General features: G+C 35.0%; 1 protein-coding gene across 5 annotated transcripts in view; it reads right to left on the reverse strand.

The window, feature by feature from the left end:
* MYH9 (myosin heavy chain 9) overlaps positions 1-24127 on the reverse strand; it is a 65984-nt gene that overhangs the window by 37389 nt on the left and 4468 nt on the right. For all 5 annotated transcript variants that reach the window (XM_032221910.1, XM_032221909.1, XM_032221911.1 and 2 more), the window contains exons 2-5: positions 10094-10447; positions 7192-7348; positions 2725-2752; positions 2128-2221 (exon numbers count right to left, since the gene is read on the reverse strand). In XM_032221910.1, coding sequence (XP_032077801.1) covers positions 2128-2221; positions 2725-2752; positions 7192-7348; positions 10094-10426 — 612 coding nt within the window. In that variant the 5' untranslated portion in view covers positions 10427-10447. The remainder of the gene's footprint in view (positions 1-2127; positions 2222-2724; positions 2753-7191; positions 7349-10093; positions 10448-24127) is intronic.

A 24127-nucleotide genomic window follows, 5' to 3' on the forward strand; every position in this document is an offset into this window, starting at 1 on the left:
TCATGAAAAACTAGTACCACAGAGTGAGATCTATCCCAAGCTATTATGGGATTGATTTTCTCTTCTTAGTGATAGGAGAAAAGACCATCATCTTCCCAGATTTATCTTCAGGACTACCACAGGACTGATATAATATTCAGAAACGATTTTTAGAGTCAGTTTCATAGTTTCATAGCTATTCATGTCTTAGAAACTATTTAGTGTCTGCATCAGTATAACATTTTCAACTATTCAGTGTTATTAATACTTTTAGCACAATTTGTAACATAATCTATTCAACTTTATTTACTGTTCATATTTAATAGTCAAAATTTTTTGCATTTACTTGTGAATGTCTTCCTAAACTTTTTTGAGAGATGTGAAATACGTAGCATAGTTGTATTCTATTTTATATATTCAGAAAGTGCAGTACTTTTTCTTTTAATTGCAACCTGAATTATGCAGTGAATCTAGTTTTGCACAACAAAATATTAATGCCAATAAAATGTAGACTTGGGAACACTGCTATACTTCTAGTCCAACTTCCTAGTCCATTAGACCATACTCTAAGGATATGCAGATCTCTCTGCCTTCAATAATTTCAGAAGATCTTCCAAGCAGAAATCTTAATAATTTTCCCACAAAGCAGTTTCAAATATTTTTCTCTAGGAAAACAATCCAGGAACAGTATCACTCTTGGGAGTCTTCAAATTGTTAACCTCTGACCTGGAAAAAGCTTTCAAAAGCTTCAACAGCCTACTCATGATTCAAACCAGCTAAAAGACACTGAAAAGGAGTTCAGGTGCCATGAGGCAATTTTTGGATTAAATCATTAAATCAACACAATTTGTTGAAAATGATACTGATTTTTCTCTTCCACTAGGGCAGATATCTTAGATAACAATCTTTAACAAAAAAAATGTAATCTCTGAAACTTAGAAACATAGAATGTTCAGAAAATATTTTAAGTATAACTGCTGCAGTGGGGAGAAAAAACAGTCCTGAGAAAGCTGCATTTTTTCTTCCAAAAGCCACTCATTAGAATGTGCATATGCACACGCACTCCATGCAGAGATACTCATAGAACTAACCTATAGACACGCATCATGCCAGTGTATTTAATATCAAAATCAAGATTTTATAGAATGGGAAATAATCAAGTGTACTAGAAAATACTCTACGTGATAATGGTTTGCAAGATTAATTCTGAGAAAGAGGCTTCGAATTGGAACATCCAGTCTGTGCAGAGGCAGTTTCTTTTCAATATTTTTCAGCATCTTGCACCACAGCTAGTATACTGGGTGGGACTGGAAGTCCTGGAAAAAATTTGGTCCACATTGTTGGCCAAATCACCACTGATATCAGATACTCTGTATTTTAAAAGGACATCTATATTGTTGCTCAGAATGCCTTACTTAGTGCACATAATAAATTGTATAAGGCAGATAAAATGTGATTACTAAGTTTAGATAATAAGCAATCGTGTATTCATTTTTTTAAAAAACTACAACCTTTCATTCAGCTCACCTAAAAAAAGCCAATGTGAATTGTGAATAAAATAGTTCTAGCAGCAAAAAGTGTGATACAGGTGAGTGAAAAGCTGCTATAAATCACACAATGGAGCAACACACACACATTCTTGGTGCAGATCGTGCAGTCAAACGTGCAGCTCACCTACGAAGTACCAAGGGACGAATTCTGACATAATCCACCAAGAGAAGGGGAAACAGTAAGTGAGACAATATTTCACAGGCTCTTATTGGCAAAAAAGATACACATTGTCAGAGAATTTATATGATTATTCGTAACAGTAAAGAGTCTAGCAATATAGTTACTGCAAAAGAAATAAAAAACCCATAATTGTAACTAGTGACTTCTACATGAAGTAGTTCAATAATTGTACTCTGACAGCAAAATGTAGACAAAGCTTCTATTGCTCAATCTATAGATAATTATCCTTTCTAATTCTTTAAGGCTTGGAATAATTTACATATGTTGAAAATTCAGATAAGAAACATCACAAAGAATCAGTGAATACTGATTCTCAGTAATAAAGGATCAAATTGTGTAAAAGTATCTCAGGTAAAATATATATATATAAACTTTTCAGTTCAAGTAGGTGAGCAATATCTTAACTGGATAACTTACTTGATCTTTTTTGCTCTTGTGTGATGAAGCAACATGAGCCAGATACTGAATGACCTTTTTAGTATTTTCAGTCTTACCAGCTCCTGATTCACCTCTGGAAGAGAAAGGGGAAAAGAGAGAGAAAATCCTAGTTAAGACTTATTGCATAAATGAAAGCTATGCAAGCTAGTTAACTACAAAGCTAGTTAAGATATAATGCATACATCAAACCCAACATGTCTAGTTTTTAAAAATAGGACTCTACTTTTTTCCCAACCTGGTATCTAATATGATAGATAACAACTTTCAACTAAAGCTTTTGGAGAAAGCTGCTTAAATATTTTGCTAATATGAACATCGCCAACAAAATTTTGGTTTCTTCCCAAACCATTTTTAAAGAAATTAAGGCTTTTACCAATGAAAAGTCTTAAACACCCCCTCCTGAACTTTCTCTGTCTTTATTTCAATTTAACATAAACAGATATGACTCCATGCATACATACTTTTTGATATATTAGTTAAAGCAAAGATGTTGTTTTTTTAGTAAATGCTTCTGCTGGTCAACTATGCTTTAATCATTTTTCTCCATTTTAAACAACCAATTATTTAAATACTTACGTGCAGAGAATGGACTGGTCCTCTCGATCTGAAATTAAAGAAAGGAAAGAGGTGAGCAAAACGAAACCTCCCCTTTTACTGTTATCTCTCCACACACACAACTTGATAAAATACACCTTAGTTTTAATGTTTTTTCCTGATGGAATTTAGAGGTGAAACAGAAAGACTATGAGTTAAAGACTGAATGGATTATAGAATCATATTATGTCATAATATTCATGTAAAATTCATTTAAAAGTATAACTTTTTTGCCACCTTGCATGGGGGAGGATGAGCACAAGGTCTGTCCCTTTTTTTGTTTTTGCATCTCTCTTACAACTAAACTTCATATGGCATCATGCAATGCAGGTATTCCTTCAATTAGGACTGTAATGGAGACTGCCCATTGCAATCATAACTGTTTTTTTTTATTTCAGCACAAAGAAGAAACAATGGCTCAACAGCTAACTAATTAGCTATTGATTTTGGGGGGGGGAGGATTACAATTTTCATTTTTTCATATAACAAGGCTACTTAGGGGCCGGTCAGAAAAATCCACATGACTTCCAAATATGGGCTGTTACTTCAAGCAATTCATTCTTCACCTCATACCCTCCCCTCTTATCCAGGTTTTATTATTTGCTTGCTCCATACACTCTCAGGAATGTACCTGCATGTAGGGGCAGATTACATGGCTGAATGCAGACACTACCATAAAAGGAAACATCCTTTTTGGAATCCAGGAAAAAGAATTTACTCAGCCCTTGTAGAGCATACATCATTAGGATAGCTGGGATTCTTTTGCACACTGACAATTGACAAGTGTGATGCGGTCTCTTATTTCCTGTTGTTCAGTATTAAGAGATGCTTTTTTCCTCCCCCACCTTCACAATAGAAGTGCATTCTCACACAGCTGGCATATAATGATCGTTGCCAGTTACTGAACATTCCGGAATATACATTCCTTTCTATTCGAAGCACTATTCTGTTCACACCAGCATCAGAGACACCCAAATAATTTGACTAACTGATAATGCAACAGACTCTGCTCCTTCTCTGCATTTGGAATAAGACCAGGACGCTGCAAAAACCTTTTGAGTTTGGTTTATGAGGGGGGGTTGGGGGGGGTGAGGGAGATTGCTGTATTTTTGTGGAGAAGGAAAAACGTATATCCAAACCATCACAATAAAGATATTTACAGAATGTAACTGAATTGAATGTACAACAGCTTTACTAGGGAGGAATGACATCTTGGGACTGTTCTTGAAATAAAGGACATATTACTCTGGCTGTAAATTTCATATTTCAGCAAACAAGCTAACACCCAATAACTGTAAGGCTACTAATTCCCTTCGCAGTATTAAGTAACATGACTACTTTCCAGCTTATAGAAAGTCGAGGAGTAATACAGGTTTTCAAAGTACACAAGTCATCTTATTCTAAGCTAGAGAGAGACTTGTAGGCTCACTTGCCAAAGCCCATCTTTTATTAAATAGATAATTAAGGAACAATTGTACAAATTACTTCATCATGCAACTAATTACAGTTTTGCTGGTGGAGTCCCAATAATAGAATATATAAGTGCTGTAAAAGTCATGCATCATAAAGACCCGACAGAGTTTCATTGGGATCGTTTTAAATATATGTGATTGTCACTCTCACATTGTAACTGTTTGCAGTTAAAAAAAGAGCTTATTTAAACCATAAAAGAAGAGTGGAGGTGGGGAATGAAAGCAATATGCAGTTAGGTGCTTCACAAGCCAATTAACAAACATCCTTATCACCCACTTCCTCTGCATGAGCAACTCTGAGTTGAGTCTGTTTAGCTCCATAAAAGGAGAATATAGCATTCAGAGAATGGTGACATCATCTCTCCAGCCAAGAGGAAGTGGAACAACAAACAGGGCAAAAGTTTTTATTCTTTGCTTATGGCCAATTCATCAGCACTGATATTCTCATTACTGAGTCCTCCTGCAGGCATACACAGACAAACATCTACAAAATTGTCTACATTTGCATTGTGGAATTCCTGTTGGCACTGAAAGGGTGAGACATCATAGAATCAAAACAGAGGAAGACAAAACCTTTCTGGAGTAATTTCCTTTTTTAACAATTTTGAAAAAGAGGAAATGAAATAGCAAGGCAATTGTTACTTCTCTGATATTTCTGATATGGGGTGATTTTGATGGGGCTGGTAAAATAAGCAGAGATCAAGGAGATATGAAGGATAATGCTTCAAGGACTACTTTAACTGATTTGTCTATACTTGAGAAAGTTGCTATGGCTAACAAGTCGTATAATTTATAGTGGGGCTTACAAAGGTTTACCCTACTAATGCATACCATTTCAAAATTAGTAGTAAGCTATAAGCATAACTCAAGGAAGCACTGAGTAATAGACAAGAAGGTCAGTGTTTGTTCTTGTCAGGAGTCCTCATTAATAATACATGATACTTTTTAGATCTATTATTACACCAACCAGATGGAAATTTTACTGAGATTTAGTATAATCTCAGTATTTCTGGATGTCACCAAGCTGAAGCATACTATGCTATGAACAGATAATTTGGAAAAAGGCCAAGCTAAATCATTTTTAACAGAGAAGTTCATTCAGTTTCCCATTAAAATTGTTCTAAAGCTGTACTCATATGAAATAAATTATTTAAAAGCCACTATCATTCCTCTTTGAATGTGTCACAGCTCTTGTTATATTTTGTGGTTTCGTTACACAAAGAACACAGCTGTTAATCATGAAGACCTATGACAACTAAAATGCATTTCATGCCTGTTGAAAGGCCATCTATAGTTTAGCCTTGATCAGCACCAAGACAAAATAGATTTAAAACTCTGATTTTTTTTTCTTATTGTATGTCTCACTGTCTGGGCCCACGCGATGTGCTAAGACTCTTCAATATTTTTTCTGTGAAAAAGAACTTCTGTTCTAGATGTAAAGCAAAAAAATTGGATGGACTGTAAATGTCAGACATCCCTATGCAATTTTCCTAATCTCCCTTTTAAAATCCTAGAAAGAACTGGAGTCAGATAAACCCGTCCACATCTACTAGTTTGGGGTAGGAGTAGGGCAGTCATTGTCAGTATAAATAAAACTGGCAGATATGAGTGTAGATCAAGATCTTTCTTTTTTTTTAAATCAGACTACAGAACCTGTTAGTTAAAAAAAAAAGTTAGAATTCCTGAACAAGAGGCCATGTTCTAATGATAGAAAATTAGCTACCTTTGAGTGAACTTTTTTTTTGCTGTTTGCTCTTAAGTCTCTCACAAAACCCCATCAATTTCTCACAGGATGTTAAGGTTTCACAAAGCACCATTTGAAAAATCTTGTTTTAGATGACCAAGATACACCGAGTAAATAGCTAAAGCACTTTCAGTGTAGTACTTTCAGAAAACGGATGCGCTGTTCTACATAAACTTAAAGCAGGAGAGTTGTTGTAATTTGTATTTTCTTTTAAAATTATAGTTATATTGTCATAATACACTCAGTCTAACTACATAGAAATTGACACCATTTTATTTTAAAAAAAATAGTGAAGAAACACAAAGGTCATGGATTTTGAGAGTTATAAAATCAAATCATTTTTTAAAAATCCTTAGACAAAGACTATTGCTGCAACTTGTGGTAATACCAACAGTTCAGCAAAGTCATAATTGAGACACAGCTATTGAAGAATGCAATCTTGCTTGCACAAAATTTTGTGCCCCACCCCTGCCAGTTACAGTCTGGCTCTGAGGCAGGAAGTTTGTTCTTTGCAGAATCACCCAGATTATGGAAAAAGATGCTGACTTTAGCAAAGACTGTAATTCTGATTTAAACTGAGGTGAGATGGGCGTCAAGTAAACCAAATATACAAATAAACCAAGGGGTCTCAGATTCTATTACAGCGCCTGCCAATTAAGAAGCCCTAAACCAAGTGCTGAATTTAATCAATGTATTTAACATGCAAAACCTTTTTCTCTGATAGAACATTGTACTCCAAAGTGCTGACCATTTAACAGTCAAATTTTTCTGCTCCATTAACTGAGGGAAATAAGACCATATCTTGCTGACAATGTGTCAGTGATTTGTTTGTCTTTTAAAATAAAAATAAATAAAAGCATGCTGAAAACCATGAAAGATTTCCTGCTTGCGAGGCTCTGAATGGAATCTAGAGCACAAAAGCTAATCCCAATGCCCTGAGTTCTTGCAGAGTTGCTGGCATTTCAACACAGATTCCTCCCATACCAGTGGCCACTGTGTGAAATTTCCCCCTGGCTTAAGTAAATTCAAAGGAAAAGAAGAATGCTGCTTTCCAGGGACCAGAGGTTTGATTAAAATAAAGAACTATAACTTATAACAGAAGCTACAACATGCTGTTTCCATGCATGTGTTGACATTTTACAATCCTAAACCTCTGAGCAAATTATTTAGTTAACTGAGCACAGTTAACTAAATTCGTGTCCACAAATATTTTTTAACTTTAAGGTACATTACCTTGCATCATACTCCTGTAGGCTGTATCTGTGATAGCATAGATATGTGGGGGCATCTCATGCCTTTTTTTGCCTTTGTACATTTCCACAATCTCTTCTGAGTAGATTGGCAAATTCTTGTAGGGATTTATGACAACACAGAACAGGCCTGAATAGGTCTACAAAATGAATTGCATGAAGATTTATTTAATAATTTATTAGCACGTTACTAAGGCTGTCCAACTCATGGCATCACACAATAAATACAATCATAAAATAAAAGTATACAACCCAAACCCTGGAAGAAAAGAAACACTGGGAAACAAACACACAGGACCTGCCACCCCCTGTAACCTAAGTCTTGCAGAAAGACCCAGTTTTTCAAGGCTTTAAAAAAAAAAAAAACATGGGACCACACTTATTTTAGTGGAGACAGTGTTCCTGGGAATGCAAATTCTTAGTTCCATCAGGTGGCGCTGCTTGATGGATGAGGCCTGGAGCATGCTGACTCTGCCTGATTGTACAAGCTGGACAAAAGTCACAGAAGAGAGATGATCTTTAGATCAAGAATGGGGAACGATGACCCTGTCATGATTTGCGGACTTCAACTCCCAGAATTCCTCAGCCAGGATGGCTGGCTGAGGAATTCTGGAAGTTGAAGTCCGCAAGTCATAAAGGAGCCATTGTTCCCTACCTCTGCTTTGAATCAAGGGTGCTCAACCTTTTTTTGTTCATAGCTCCTATCTGAGCCTATTTACTTCCATGACACCCCCCTCCTCAGTTGCTGTTATCTGGGGGGGGGATTATAATTTATAATTTGCACTGTTTATACATTGACAAAATATTTATTCATCTAAAAATGAGAAGTGAGGGTTATTAGACATTGATCATACACCTGGAAGTTTAGTTTGGATGCATCCTCAAAATATGGCACATATTAAGAACCAATGCATTAGATAACCAGAACTTTATTATGAAGGGCTTTATAGGAAGTTATTAGAAGTTGAATGCAGTTTCACATGCACTCAGAATATCTACCCAGAATATATGGTCTCTACAATGTGCCCTACATGGCCATGCATTTATTTCAAATGATCTTACTATTTATTAGGTAGCACATTTAAATTAAAGTTGTTAGAATACTACTGATAAGAATGTGAAATATTTAATACTTCTTTTACATGAAGATTCAGTGATCAGGATTGTCACTGTATTGCTAGAAGATATAACAAAAAGATTCAGAGCAAACTTTATTGATTTAAGTGTACATTATCTGGCTTAACTATAGCCAGATGATCTATGTTAAAGTCAGGGGAAAAAAACCCCAGCCATCTACAGGTAGTCCTCAACATATACCAGTTCATTTAATGACCAAAGTTACAATCATGGTCACATGATCAAAATTCAGATGCTTGGCAATTGGTTCATATTTATGATGGTGAGAAATTTGTTGAGTGAGTTTTGCCCCATTTTAAGACTTTTCTTGCCACCTTTGTTAAGTGAATCACTGCAGTTGTTAGTCACATAGTTGTTAAAAGAAGCTGACTTCCCATTGACTTTGCTTGTCAGAAGATTATAAAAGGTATTCACATGACCCCAGGACACTGTAATCATCATATATGTGAGTCAGTTGTCAAGCATTTTAATGCAAATCATGTAACCATGGGGATGCTGCAACAGTCTTAAGTGTGAAAAACGGTCATAGGTCACCTTTTTCAGTGCCATTGTAACTTCAAATAGTCATTAAGTGAACTGTTATAAGTCAAAGACTACCTGTGGAACTCTTTCACTTCAACCTTGAATATAGTATGTTGAGGAAGAGAGTTTCTACTACAAGGACTCATACAAATTCCATACCTGGATAAAAACTTGGATTTGTTGAATAGATGTCAGATGGAAATTTGAGAATAAAATAGTATCAGTAAAGAATATGGCTAAAGCTTATTTTCACAGTATAAAGTCAAATTCAGCTGAACAGAAAAATTAGAAGACATGCACCAATAATATTTATTTTAATTCTGAACTCAGAGCATTGCATTAATCCATACTTCCTCCTATGGCAGACTCATCTATTCCTACACTATTAAACCCTATTGAACTAATTAGTTGATAAATGAGTCGTTTATAAAATCAATTTACATATAGAGAAGTTGCCAGTTGATACCTATATTTTGATGTCAGAGACCAATCAGAATAACTATTTTTCTTTGATAAATAAAACAGCTTGGTTCCCAGAGTTGTGGGTGCTCTATCATTGGAGGTTTTCAAGAAAAGATTAGACAAACATTTGTCCGGAATGGTATAAGGGTCTACAGTAGGGGTTGGACTGTAAGACCTCTAAGGTTCCTTCCAGCCTTATGATTCTATTATTCTAATCCATGAGATGGAAGAATAAATATATTTTTAGCATTATATTCATGCCAATTCTCATAAAAGCAATTATATATTCTTGTTTCCATAGCAGCAATCTCATGAGAACTATTACCATTTGAGTTATGAGCAAATGCCAAGTCACCTACTCAAAATCTGTTCTAAGCAATCTCTGCTGGAGGCCTGAAATTAAGAAAAACTAGAATAGCTGAATTGTTCTGAAATTCCTTGTGTTCTGCATTGAATAAGTTGACTAGATCAAAGTAGATTTCAGAGAAGACATAGCCACAAAGCTTTGTGCAGCTGAGTTTGATTGTGTAAAAAAAATCTTTTTTCTACCTTGATATAAACAATCACTACCATCAAGGTTTTAAATATAGGAAATGAGTACAAGATAAAATTCATTTTAGGATCAAATGAAATAATTTCTAAAACATTTTCCAAAATGCTTCAGTCACAAAATGCTTTTCAAGGCATCAATCATAAATAAGTGTGCCACTCCATTTTAACAGTTAAAAAAATTAGATAATCTCTCCAACAAAATTATTACTTACATAGATTAGCCCTGAGTAGTATCTCTCTTTTAGATTATGTAACACCGAGGCCTCATTCAAGCAGGTCAGTTCAGCCATGTCTTCCACTTTAGAGAACTTGGGTGGGTTCATCTTTTGGATGTCATCTTTGTTGACTTTAATTTTCTTCCCACTCTCAGCAAGTTCCACAATAGCTTCATCTCCAACTTCTTCCTTCAAACTAGCAGGCTCAAATCCATTCTTCTCTGATGGTACCCATACCAGTTTCTTGGCAGCCCAATCAGCTTGAGTAAGAGGATTGTTGATGACATTTCTATCCACATATAGGTATTTGTCAACATCTCTCTGAGCCATGGTTGTTTAAGGTAAGGGGACCTGTTAAAATAATTAATATAATTATGCATATGATATTACAATCCTTTCACCCACATATTCCATAGCTGTTGAATTCCTAGTATTTATATGTTTGGACATCTCATCTTATGTAATGAAGACAAAATCATTTAATGTACAGAAAGAGAATCCATAATCATTTTTGTTTAAATAACAGAGACAAGATCACTTAATATAAGGAAACAGTATCCATAAATATTTAGAGTTCTAATGTAGTAAATCTGATCAAAGCATTCGTGTAATCATAACCTACTGGCCAAAAGGTGAAAACAGCCATATATTGCCTCCTCATAGCTCCTATAAAGGGAGCTATTGGGGGGGGGGGAGTGTTCTGTATAAAATAATGTGATTTTTCAAAAGCTTATGGAAGTAAAAAATTGGGAAGACTAAGTTAACTGTCCTAATGTTTAATAACATACCAGTAATACAACCAACTATTCTAAATAATGTGATTAAACTACAGCAAGACTTGTTTGATCCTATAATATGAAAAATATATTTCTTTTATGGTATGTTTTGACTCTAGATACAGCTCAATCTGACAAAAACCCACTTATAGTGACTAAGCTTGCAACTTAAATATGGAAATGCTTATTAGCTGTGAAATGAGAGATTGTGTCTTTTTACTGGAAATCAGATTAGAGATGCAATTTATACAAGAATAAATTAGGGGTTACAATCACTTATTGCAAGCTGAAGTAAGTTTAGATATGCTATCAAAAAGACTTTCTAATAAGTTTACTTAACAGTTCTAGATGACAGCCCTGATAATTCTATCCTAGAGACAGGTCATAATAGGTAAAAGAGGTTAATAACTATGGGCCCATCTTATGTATCAAAGACTGAAACTAAGAATGTAAGAGGGACAAATGATAGAACTTTTAAATTATCAAATGAAATTTAAATAGCATATTATCTATCTGAAACTCACAGGAAAAAGATCTAATAATTCTAAATGAAGGTAGCCTGTTGTTATTTATTTATTAAATATCTTTGTATGTTACTCATGACAGATTACATAAAAGCATAAGAACGGATAGAGAAAGAGGTAAGAAATGTATCAAAGTGACTGGACCATGTGGAGTTGCAATAGTAATTGGTAATGGTAACTAATTAATATCTGCTTAGAATAAAGTATATTTCAAATACATCATTTATGTATAAGTGAAATCACCCAAAAAACAGCAGAGAAGCAATTATAAATCTACATGTCTGAAAAAGTTGATATTTTTTTATAAAAAATTATGCAGGAAAGGATAGTCTCTTACTTTCCCTCCTTCCCTCCCTTTTTATCCTTGTTTACCAGGTATAGATATATTAATAAATGTAAGACTAAAGCTGGCTATAGGCAATGGGAATGGTTTAAGACATGTGTGTGATAAAGAAAGAAGAGACAGGATCAACAGTGAATAGATAATTGATGATAAAAGACTGGACTGAATATAACAATGAGACATCAGTATGGAAGAAGATTGAAGTGACAGAACAGAAACACAAATAAATATTTGAAGGAAGAGTAAAGAGGTTGAGAGGAAAGTGAAGATGGGAAAGTTTGGTTGAATAGTGTTGAGATTATAAATGTTTAAGAAACAAAGGACAATGTATGAATCATTATTTGGATGTAATGTGGATGCATGAATGAGGTGCAGGGACAAAAAAGTACAGAGAAGTACAGTGAAGATCTACATATATCTTTCCGCTTATCTCATGCCTTTAATTTATTTTGTTTATAGATTTATGTTTATTTTGAATATCTAAATGTATTTCAACTGGGCGGCAAAAGAACAGGAAATAGATAAAATTTCTTCTCATTGTGATATTGTATAGCGAGACAACAGCTGCATATGAAACCTCCAGCTTATTTACAGTTTATATAATTATAAAGTAACTATATAAAACTGTTTCTCCTTTTTTAGCCATATTGAGCCTGAAGCTTCAGAAAATGAGTGCTTCCAGCTAAATTTAGTTACTTTCAATTTCAACATATTCTGAAAATCCTAACTGATCAGCCTGAAGTTTTTGTCTATTTCTTTTCAACATTTCTGATGTGTTTTACCAGTCCTCATACCATTCAGAAGAGGATATCCTTGGAGAAAAAAATAATCCTCTTTTACCCTTTCCACTGCTTTCACTTGTTATCCGAAACAGCGAAGGACTCTTTGGCATTGAAAGAGGGCAGCTGGCAGGCCAATCTCTTTCACCTTATGATTGTACTGTATAAAGGGCCAAGGGTAAAAGAAGACGAGTGCCACTCAGTACCCAATCATGATATTAAATAAAATTAAATAAAAATACATTTCAAAACCAAACAATTAATTCCATGCAACAAAGGGAAAGTAAACTCAGAAATCCAACAGTCCAGTAAGAATATATATTTTGTGATTAACATACTTAAAAAGATTGAAACTAAATTAAAATAACATATACCATTTAACAGTGCAACAGCAACTAAGTTGTTTACGAAAACAACTGAAATAAAGTTATTAGCATGAAATAAAAGCTCTGCAAATATTTCATTTATGTAATACTGTAGCCATAAATAGGAAGGTGATATTTCAATTATCTTTCCAGAAAAGAAGTTAAATGATAAATAAATATTAAGATTTCATCTCTATAACATGTACGCAATAGTAATGTATGTAGTAAAGCAGGGGTGTCAAACTCTATTTCATTGAGGGCCACATCAGGATTGTGTTTGACCTTCGGGGGCTGGAGTGGGCATGGCCAGGGTGGACTTGGCCAGCTGAATGTCACTCGTGTCAGGGGCACCTATGGTGGCCCGAGGGCTCTGCCAGCGAAAACAGGTTCCCGAGCTCTGTTTTTGGCTGTGATGGCCTCCTGCAACCCTCTGCCAGCAAAAGTGTAGTAGCGTTTCTAATTCTTCATTAGCAAATGCACAATTCACATGCAAAATGCCCATAACCTTTCTTCCAAAAAAAGTACCAGAAACACAAAAGTATTTTTGGATTATTATGATATGTTTCTTTTCTTTAGTTCTTTCTTTTTATAAATGTAAGATGCCCAGATTATTTGGAGTTGGGTAACCTCAAAATTGTATTAAATAAAAATAAATAGTCATTTATTTTTAATAAATAACTTTATTAAAAGTTATTTATTAAGGTACAAGTGCCAGTCTAGACCATAAGTTCTAGTCTCAGCTTAGGCAGGAAAGCTAGCAGTGTGACTCTCAACCTAAATACCTCACAGTATTGTTGTTGGGAAAATATGAGGAGGAAGTTGTACTGGATATGTTTGTTGCCTTATTTGTAAAAATAATAAAAGTGGAATATAAATAAATAAATAAAATACAAAACTAGACTGTAAGACAAATACCTTCACTTAATCAGCAGAATCCTACAATCCTTAAATGAAAAGCCACTTAATATTAAAAATCTTATAAAATTATGCAGTCCTGATGATCAAATTATCATAATGAATAAACACAATCAATTCTAAAGTAATCACAGAGAGAGCCAGTTTGGTGCAATAGTGGTTAAGGCACCAGGCCAGAAACCAGGAGACTGATTTCTAGTCCCGATTTAGGCATGAAAGCTGGCGGGTGACTTTAGGCCAGTTACTCACTCTCTGCCCATATGGCATGCTCAAGCAACAAGCCGATTGGTCAATTCCGGTCACAACCAATGGATCAACACTGGGTTGATTCAACAAAAGATCTTGTACTGGCAGAAAAATGCTAGGAAGAAAAATATATTCAAAGTAATCACAGGAGTGTTGTTCCATAAAATACTCAAAGAGTACTTAGTTAGGGTAATACTTTTATTTATTTTACTACAAGTACTCCTCAACCTATTGATGATTAATAGTATGCAGGAAGGACCTTGGGAGAGGTGGCTAGAGATGCTGCCTACAAAACAGTCAGATAAAAGAAGGCACAGCAGGAATGTGGATAGAGCAAGAGGCTCGAAAAGATTCTCACTACTCGGAGAGATTGTGGGAGATTTGTATTTTCCAGATTTGCAAGATTCTGTTAATGTAGCTTTACAACAAAATACAATCAATTAATCTGGACATATTTCCTGTCTTGTCTACCTGGGAATGTTGACAGCCTACAACCATTCATTCATCATAACCAACTTATCATAACCCGGTTCACACTAATGAATGATTGCAATGCTTCACAATCACGATTGTCATTTGCAACTTTCCACGATGGCTTCCCCAGAAAGGTAATGGGTAAGCTGGAAAGGAAGAGTGCAGGTCATTGGGTTACATTTTCCTCATCCGTGCACCACCCTCCTGCAGCCTTTCTATGCTCACTCTTGCACCAGCCACTTTCTGTGTCTCACTTGTACCAGCCACTGTCACTTCCCAGAGCACTCTTCCTGACCTCAGCCATACCCTTGTACATCCTTCACACCTCTTTGCCCTCTTCCTCATCCAGCAGCAGTCACTTTCTACCTGCCAGCCTCGGACTAACTTTGGTAGTAGGACACACATATACACATTTATTTATGCAAAAATATATCATCTTTCCTTTCTAAACAGCCAAGCTGCACTTTAGATGAAGAGTCTCCATTTAAGGGTGAAATACAGTGCAACAGCAATTTGCATTGACCTTCAGTGTGCTTCCAACTAAGTAAAGCATCTATTTATTCATTGACTACAGCTGTTTACAGGAGAGAATGTAGGGTTGTTATGTCTAGCAGATCTCCTGAGCATTCAAGAACTCCTTCTTCTGAATGTATACAGCATTGTTTATATGTACTTTCTATTCCAAGACCCTTCTGCGAGACAATTCCATTTTGGGTTAATTCATCTCATTAAAAAATATTTATCAATCTAATGTAACAGTTATTTGATGAAGGACTGCCTGCCCCTCACTCCACCCCATGTAGAGAAAAAAAATCAATTACATGAGCTAAAGGAAGATAAATTCTGTTAAATGTAGAATGGGGAGTTAAATATAAATTTAATGAATGAAACTTAATAGAATGCCAAAGAATCCAATTTAAGACTTAAAGGGAGCTTCAAGATCTTCTCAGATTCAGGATGTTGGTGATAACATGCCTTTTATCATTTATTGTTAGTACAGAAATACTTTCCACAGCGGTCATTTTCTCAAGACACTCATATTCCCACCAATATGTGATTAATTGTACAAAACTCAAGTCTAACTGATTTGCTTCATGAATCTGTTAGTTACAACTTACTAATTCTTTTTGTAGTTCTTTTTACTTCTTTTTCTTCCCTTCATTATACTATTTCTGGAAAATATTTCATATTTTTTTCACCAGGCCTGTAAGCAATGAACAGTTCTAGAGGAAATTCACTGCCCTGTGTTAATCCTGGCAACTAGTGGGAGGGGGGGGAGCTAACATTTTACCTCAAGTGCCATAAGCTAAACTGATGAAATTAAATGTGATGACTGGAACTATATGTGGAACAATTCAAGGCAAGATAGATAGATAGATGATAGATAGATGATTGATCAATAGATGATTGTTAGATAGATAGATAGACAGACAGATAGACAAATAAATAAGTGAGGCAAGAGAAGTATTGATACAAAACTCAGAACACTCTAAAAAGTAATGTAAGTAATATTCTTGCTAACATGCAGGGGATTTTAATCTTCCTATGTACATATACTTATTATAGGAAAGTTGATTTGATCTGCAAATGATCTCTATTCTTATTTTTTTTAGACACACATATACCATAAGTGTCATTTAATGACAGTAATAGTCCAGTCTTCATGAAGTCCTACAAAGCAAGGAATTTAAAAACTCACTGAAAACAATTATGTAGGGACAAACTATTTTTACCTACATTTTTATCATTTATCTCAAGCTAACTTTCTCATTAGTGATAGTAATATAAAATAAGGAAGAAGTACCCAGGAAAAAAAAGCTTCAGATTACATGAATGGATGCCAGAAGGATCCATCATAAAAACAGCACCCAAGTCTTTGGGGAGGGGGAAGGGAATGATAATTTGAATTAAGATTGCACTACCAAAGTTCATAAAATTGAGACCTGAACATAGAATTCCTACTTCATTAGTTTCATTGTGTCACACACCCACACAGTTCTATCATGGATCCATGCACTGCAGCATTTGTACTTCTGTGTTCCAGACTATTTTAAGATAGATAGATATATATCTATTCCAGACTTTTTAAAAAATATATATTCACCAGGTCTGAATTTGGCACTTACAAGATGTGTTTCAGAAAAAACAAAAAACAAATATGACCTCAGGGCCATAGGAATAATGAGAAAGTAAAATAGTTTCATTAGAGAATGTTAAAATCTCATTTACTTATATAGCAGAGTTATTGGAGAAACAACACAAGTTATCTATTAGGCCTACTGCTGCACTGGCCTAATCAGGCTTCCTTCCCTCTCCCATGACATCATGAACAATTGTTGCTCTAGGACGCCGCACTTGGTCTTCTTAAAGGCCCAGGATTTCCAGAGTTATGCTGGAACGAACACACACACACACACACACACACACACACACACACACACCTATATATAATAAAATAAAGAATAATGTTTTAATATAATATTTTATATTATTATATTATATATGTTATATAATATTATAGATAAAATATGCATGTATGCATGCATACATACATACACACACATGCATACATACATATAAGAGGAGGAGGAGGAGGAGGAGGAGGAGGAGGAGGAGGAGGAGGAGGAGGAGGAAGAGGAGGAGGATAGGTTCCGCAGCATTTGTATGGAAGTTGAATCTCTCTCTGAGGACTATATCTAGATAGTTATATAGCTGAAGCATAACAATCACTTAAAAGATCTTTCACTATAGATGTTATTTTGATAGTATTTGTTATTAGTGGCAAAAACACAGCCCTGCATTTACTTTTGACATCCAAATCTAAGACCATGTTGTCATTCATTCATTCTGCCATCTATTTCACTGTTATAGCGACTCTGGGCAGCTTACAATTCTTCACAGCAGGAAGTCTGTTTCTGTAGAATTTTTGCATATAATTAATTGTGAGTTGATTCCCAAATATTGGAAAGGCTTATTGGCATTTTCTATATATAGCTTTGCAAGCAGATATATTTAATATAAGAATTACTCTAAAGGTACTTTCACTAATTTATTCAATTCTCATCTTAAGGGCATCAAAGCAGAATTTGCTCACTGCCAGAGATGCAAGATTATACTGATCGGCCAGCAGTACTTGAGTATTTTAAAAAATGCATGGGAAATCCATAAAAGAAGTGCAATGTATAAGTTCCTCATACTAAGTTAGTCATTAACGGAGATGACCAATACAGCAATAAACTCCCTGACTTTTTAAACTATGAAACAAGAATCAATTAGATTACTAATATCCTGTTAGTAATGATGCAAAGCAAAAGTGAACCTAAGGCAAGACTACAGCAAGCAAAATTGAACAAGTGGGAAAACCCGTTTTCTAGCAGGCATCAGAACACCGTGCTCTATAATCCACAATATATTAATATTTAAATGTTGTCTTCAGATACAGACATGTAATTAATTAATTTGTCTTAATTCAACCTTCATTTTGACAAAGGAACTCTTTCTCTACATGTAAAGATAAAAAATAAATACTTCCCTACTGTTAATCTGTTAAAGCAAAATTGTACTGCACAATAGTACAGAAATAGAGATAGCAATTTAGTCTAATGGTCAAGACACTAGGTTAGAAACCAAGAGACTGAATTCTAAACCCACCTTAGGCATGAAAGCCAGCTAGGTGACCTTTGGCACCTAGTCATTCTTTCTCTCTCAACCCTATTCAACCTCATGGGATTTTTATGCAGAAAAACAGGAGGAAGAAGGAATATTATATGTTTGCTGCCTTGAGTTGTTGATAAAAATAATAGAAGTATGATAAAAAATATTTTTTAAAAAAATCTTACAATAGGAAGTCCAATGAGTTTAGTCCTATGGTAGATAACTGAGTAGATTATTTCAGCTTGGAGCAATTACTGGTTTAAAACCTCTTTCAATTGTGCAAGGGTATTTAAAGGAAAGAGAGTCCTATTTTTCTAATCTCTTTAAAATTATGTAGCACTTAAAACCTTCCAATTATATAAAGTGTAAGGCTGAAGTGTTGAAACATTAGGGAAGACCAAATTGTAAAACTCAGTAAAAACATATAAATGTTTATTAGAAGAAAATAGCCTCAGGCAGTGCAAATATTACTGAAATACAATTCCCAGCATGACTGATACAGTAGTAGAAGCCAACAGCATCTGGAAGACCATGTGTTTGCCATCACTGGTTTAATCATGGGCAATTCATACCCTTGATGAAAAATCTAACTTTTCAAATCTACTTGGCATCAAAGCAGCTTTGTGGATAAGGACATCTATTGTTTATAAAGAAAAGAACTGAAATAAGTCTGGTGTTTAAATATTTTACAAATATTGTCCAAAAATTAATATAATTTTATCCACATTCTGATCCCAGTGGCTGCTTGAAAACCAAATATAAAAACCTCCGAATGCTAAAAATTCTAAATTCCTTCTTTTCTCAATGATACCATGTTTGGGCTTTACTTCTTTTTTGGTTAAAATGTTAGATTTCTTTAACTATGTTCTTCAGTTTGCTATTTAAGCTTCTGCATTTCCTTTAATTATCTTGATCTTCATTTTTTCCTAATACATTGCAATCCAGCAGGCAGAGGATGTTTTTCTCAGCAGCCTTCAATACCATCAATCGTGCTGTCTTTTTTGGACTGCTGTTCCAACCTTTGAATGCAAGGGTTTGCAAGGGAATGCAAAGGTTGCCCTTCGGTGGCTTTGCTTTCAAGGAATGGCAAAAAGACCACTTGGAGGTAGTGGTTTTCCATTGCCATTCTTCAGGAGGAAACAGATTCACATTAAATGGCTCTAAAATATTTTAGGGAAATCTGTGTAGGGGTAAGTAAGAAAAGTGAGGAAGAGAAAAGAATGACTGCCAAGTTACAGTATTCTAATAAGCTTAGCTGTATAAGCCGGCTTTATTAAAAGCAATGCTTTGTGATGCAGTGGTTAAGGTGTTGGATTAGAAGCAAGGAGATCCAGGTTCTAGTCTATCCTCAGCCACTTAAACTCACCAGGTGACTTTGGGCCAATCACATTCTCTCAGCTCAGGGTACCCCACAGGATGGTGGTTGTGGGGAAAACAAAAAAAGAGAATAATATGCATGCTGTCTTAAGCTCAAAAATAAAAGGTTGTTATAATTCAAATCAAATAACTAACATTACATACTTTTCACCAAAATCACCACTAAAGAAAAATATGACATAAATCAAATAATTATTTTCACAGTACACAGAATCCATGAAAAAAGCACTTGGTGGGGACAATGTAGAGCAAATTAATGTGACAGCAAATGGCAATATAAGCAAATGTTAGGCCACATTGTACTCAAAAGTGAAACTGATAAGAATTGACTGAGCTTGCAAAGCACAGAAACTGTTAAAAAGAAATGGCATCTTGTCTTTAGGAGGTTATAAAAATAATTCACACTTCATTTTTAACACACTTAAGCTCAAAAACCCAATACTTTAAAAGTCTGGAATATATTTTATTCCAAATTAAATCTAACATAATATACTTCCTGTGACTCTTATTTCCTGTTACTATATGTGCAGTACATGCCTTCTTGGTAGAGAGGAGACAGTGTTCCACAAGGAAAACATTCCAGAAGGCGAACACATTCTTTGTAACCACTCTCTTACTTCAAGACTAGAACAGCACTTTCATAAACTACAGCCCATCCCTGCTGCTTAAAGGATTTGGCTCAGAACTCCCATGTCTCCCAAGCAACAGGGGCTTCGAGATAGGCACAAGGCGTTGTTTATGATGGAATAAACAAAGCAAAAATTCTTTCTTTCCTCACAGACTTTCAGCATATCTAAACTACTGCCAACAATAACTACACAGCACACTACCAATCAGAGCCAGTAACTTAATTCTATTCTTCTGCATAGGCAGCAACTATTTTCCCATTGATTTAGATCTGAAAACTGGATTGTCCATTTTCTTGCTAATCCCCCGTCTCCATAATCTATATCAACATCAAACTTGCTACCCCTAAATAAGTACCTCTGAACTTGCATCTCTCCTACAACTTCTCTTTATAAATTATAATTCATATCTGTTGCACCAGTGCAGATGTGGCATTTCTTAACATGCTTCCTAGATTCCAGGTGGAAATGTATATAATGGTTGCAGCTCCATCTCTATTTAGAGTTTATTTCCATTCAAGTGCATAAGCAAAATGGGACAGAAGATTTTTGGAGATAAAAAAAGAGTGGTGCCTCTCTTCATAGCTACAGTTACAGTATGTGGTTATAGTAGATTATATATAAAAGAAAATTAATTGGAAGAAGGGAGTTCAATGGGCAGAATGTAGCAGTAGAGCAGCAGGCTTTAGCACACCTCCTGTACTTCAAGACTTCCAGAGTTCAGATTATTTGATTCCTCTTGCCTTTTGTACAGGAACATGCAAACAATATATACAATGGTCCCCCATAAAACAACCTTATGAGGATAGGCTGGACTGAGAGAGAATGTCTAGCTCAAAGTTTCAGGGGGTATCAGTGGCAGAGAGAGAAAACTAAAACTTTCATCCCACTAATCTTCATCTACTACCTTAAAGACTACTATAGCACACTGGGTCCCATGTAAGTTATATTTACCGCCCATATAATTTGCACAATAGAGACAAATGATACAATGACATCAAATTCTACAAAGATTCATGACTACACCTTATGAAAAATAATTTATCTTTTTTAAAGTTCAACAAAGGAAATCAAGATACTTTCCTTTTCAAGAGCCACAATTCCCCTATTATAAAAGGCTAGGCAAAATGTCCAGCATTATCTAACAGTTTTTATTACTTCAAAATATCTTCAAGTATGAACAAATGGTATGAAACATGATTTACATATCAAACAAATTTTATAATATAATATTATACAATCTAGAATTCAAATCCCATGTCAAAAACTTTAATGGCTGGAGATTATGGGCAAAGTTCAAGGTTTTGAAAATGCATCTGGGTGTTGGCTACAGAAAGCTACTTGATATAATTGCTTTTGCAAATGGAAAATCAAGAGACACTTTCAGACTCATTAGCAATTACACTTGGTTGTGTCTACTATTAATATGAGTCACAGAATCATGATCCATTACAGTTCAACTATCCACCATCTGCTGGCTGGGTTCGCAAACCAGACTAACCTCAAATCAAACCAACAATTTAGCAACATAAGGTGAGAGATATTTTAGAAACAGAAAGGATGGTTCAATCATAGGCTTGAACCCCATAGGCCTTCCCCTGCTTTTTTCTGCCTTTTTAATCTGCCAAATTCACTTGGAGATCTGAGAATAGCATTGAGTTGTCTTGCTCCATGCTAAGCATGGAGAACTGCTACGTCTTTTGTAATTTGGACTTAACCCAGAAGACAAACAAGAAAATTTTGACCAATCAGCCAAATGCAGCTCATTTGTTTAAACTCGGGGTTTCCTACTAAATGTCACTTTGTTTGCATCAAAAAAGAATGCAATAACAAATAAGCACTGATTGCATCTGAACTGGAATTATATTTATTACAAAAAATGTCAAACCCCTGCATTCTTTAACTGAAGTTTCTCTAAAACAGAAGATTTCTTCTGTTCTGTTAATTGAAGGAATTTTGCATTTCGCTTCCTTATAAAATATTGAATACAATGGTATTGTTAAAAATAAATCTTTTATTTTTGTATAGTTGTAGCAATCAGTCAATAGAAATTTTTAGGATGTTTTAATACTGAAAATCAAAAGTTTGAATTAAAAGAATTTGAAAGCATCTGAATGTTGGGTAGCCATCTGTCTGAAACAGTATAGGGTTTCCTGCCTAGGCAGGGGGTTGGACTAGAAAACTTCCAAGGTCCCTTCCAACTCTGCTATTGTATTATTATTGTATTATTGAATCCTCTTGCCCATCCACACATACTTCAAAGGCTACGGACTACACACAATTAATATTGCTTCTTCTAGAACATATATATTGGATAATCTTAGATTAAAAGCAAGCAAGCAATGACTGTTCTGCATACTTGTGGGATAAAAGATAACATCTCTCTTAAACAAACTTGACTACTAGTGACTACGTGGACCTGTCCATATCCTTTTCTTGACAATTGTAAGGAAATGGTTTGGTTTGCCATTTTTTTCTTCCATGTTGTTTTTCCACTCTCTAGTATCTAGTAGTCTAATCCAAGTATTCAGTGGGTACCAATATAAATAACCACTCTACTTTTTCAATACAATCTAAGATCAACTAGTGCTGTTTTCCATCAAACAAATATAGTTCTAAATGATTTCTGCCACAGAAATCAATGCAAAAATACTTTGGAAGCTGGTTATTGCTTAATCAGATTGGACAAGACAGCATAAAAGAAATAACTAATAAATATTGGTATTAGCAATGCACTATTTAATGTTCAATTTTAGGAATGTCCATAGCTGCTGCTGCATGATTAACTTTTGCCATAAAAACAATTTGTAGTTCTCCAGATATTACTGGACCCCGTTCCCATTAACTCAGTCAACATGTCAAATAAGTAAGTATTGGAGCAGGCAGATTGTTCAGATGAGACACAAAAGCTTCTTTGACACTTTTGTAAAAACACAAAATCCATATTCATCTTGCAGGGGAAGTACTTAAAACAAAAGATAAAAAGTTACTTTTAAATTCATCGGCAAAAATATGTTACAATATAAATATAACATGAATTGTATTATTTCATGACATCCCTCCCCTCAAAAACAAAGTTCCAATTATTATTTGGAAAATAGGCATCCAGTCTACAGTCTGCAGAAAATTTGTACTACCAAATATTAAAGCTTTACATAGGCTATGTTTAAATAATATCTAAATAAATAGTTAAGTGAGTCATGTTATTCTGATTTAACCAATGTCTAGTTTTGCACAGCATTCTGTACACTAACTAATCAACGGCTGGGTTTGCAAAGGCCATAAGCTAGCCAACTACATTTTGGTCTAACAGGCCATACAAACTCAGACAATACATTATTACATCATTGCTTCTTTAATGGGCTACTGCTGGTAAATTCCATCTCAGAGAACCCAGCATACTCCAGGGAGGTCTAGTCATAAGATTATTTTTTAGCTGCGTACATTGACTATTCTTGCTGTAGCTCTTTAGAATTTTCTTGGAATATGGCCTCCTGCTTTACATTTCTCAGATAAGAAATAAATGCAATTATAATGCCATTACATCACCACCCAGACACCATAAATGATATTGATAGCAACAGAAGCAGTCAAACCAGTATGCCAGTTTTATCAGAGACTATCCAAAATGGTAATCTAGCATCACACTTTCTTCCTGATTCTGAAGAGGTGTTGCTGCCCAGGCTAACACCTCACTTTCCATCTACCATGTCTCACATAATTTCTTTCCTTCCAGCCTTCCCTGAATATTGGTGAAACCCTTCCACTTTTCAGCTTTTCTGTCCACTCAAAAATGTGTAACTCCTTTCAAACCAAAATTTGAGCACAGTTTTTCTCATATACTGCATACTCTATGTCAGGCACACAGTTAAACAAGAACAGGAAAGAAAATGCTTCCCACATAGAGTTATTAAAGCGAAGTTCTACTAGAAAGCAAATCCTACATTGATGA

Source organism: Thamnophis elegans, chromosome 7 (assembly GCF_009769535.1).
Source record: "Thamnophis elegans isolate rThaEle1 chromosome 7, rThaEle1.pri, whole genome shotgun sequence".
Taxonomy (NCBI): Eukaryota; Metazoa; Chordata; class Lepidosauria; order Squamata; family Colubridae; genus Thamnophis; species Thamnophis elegans.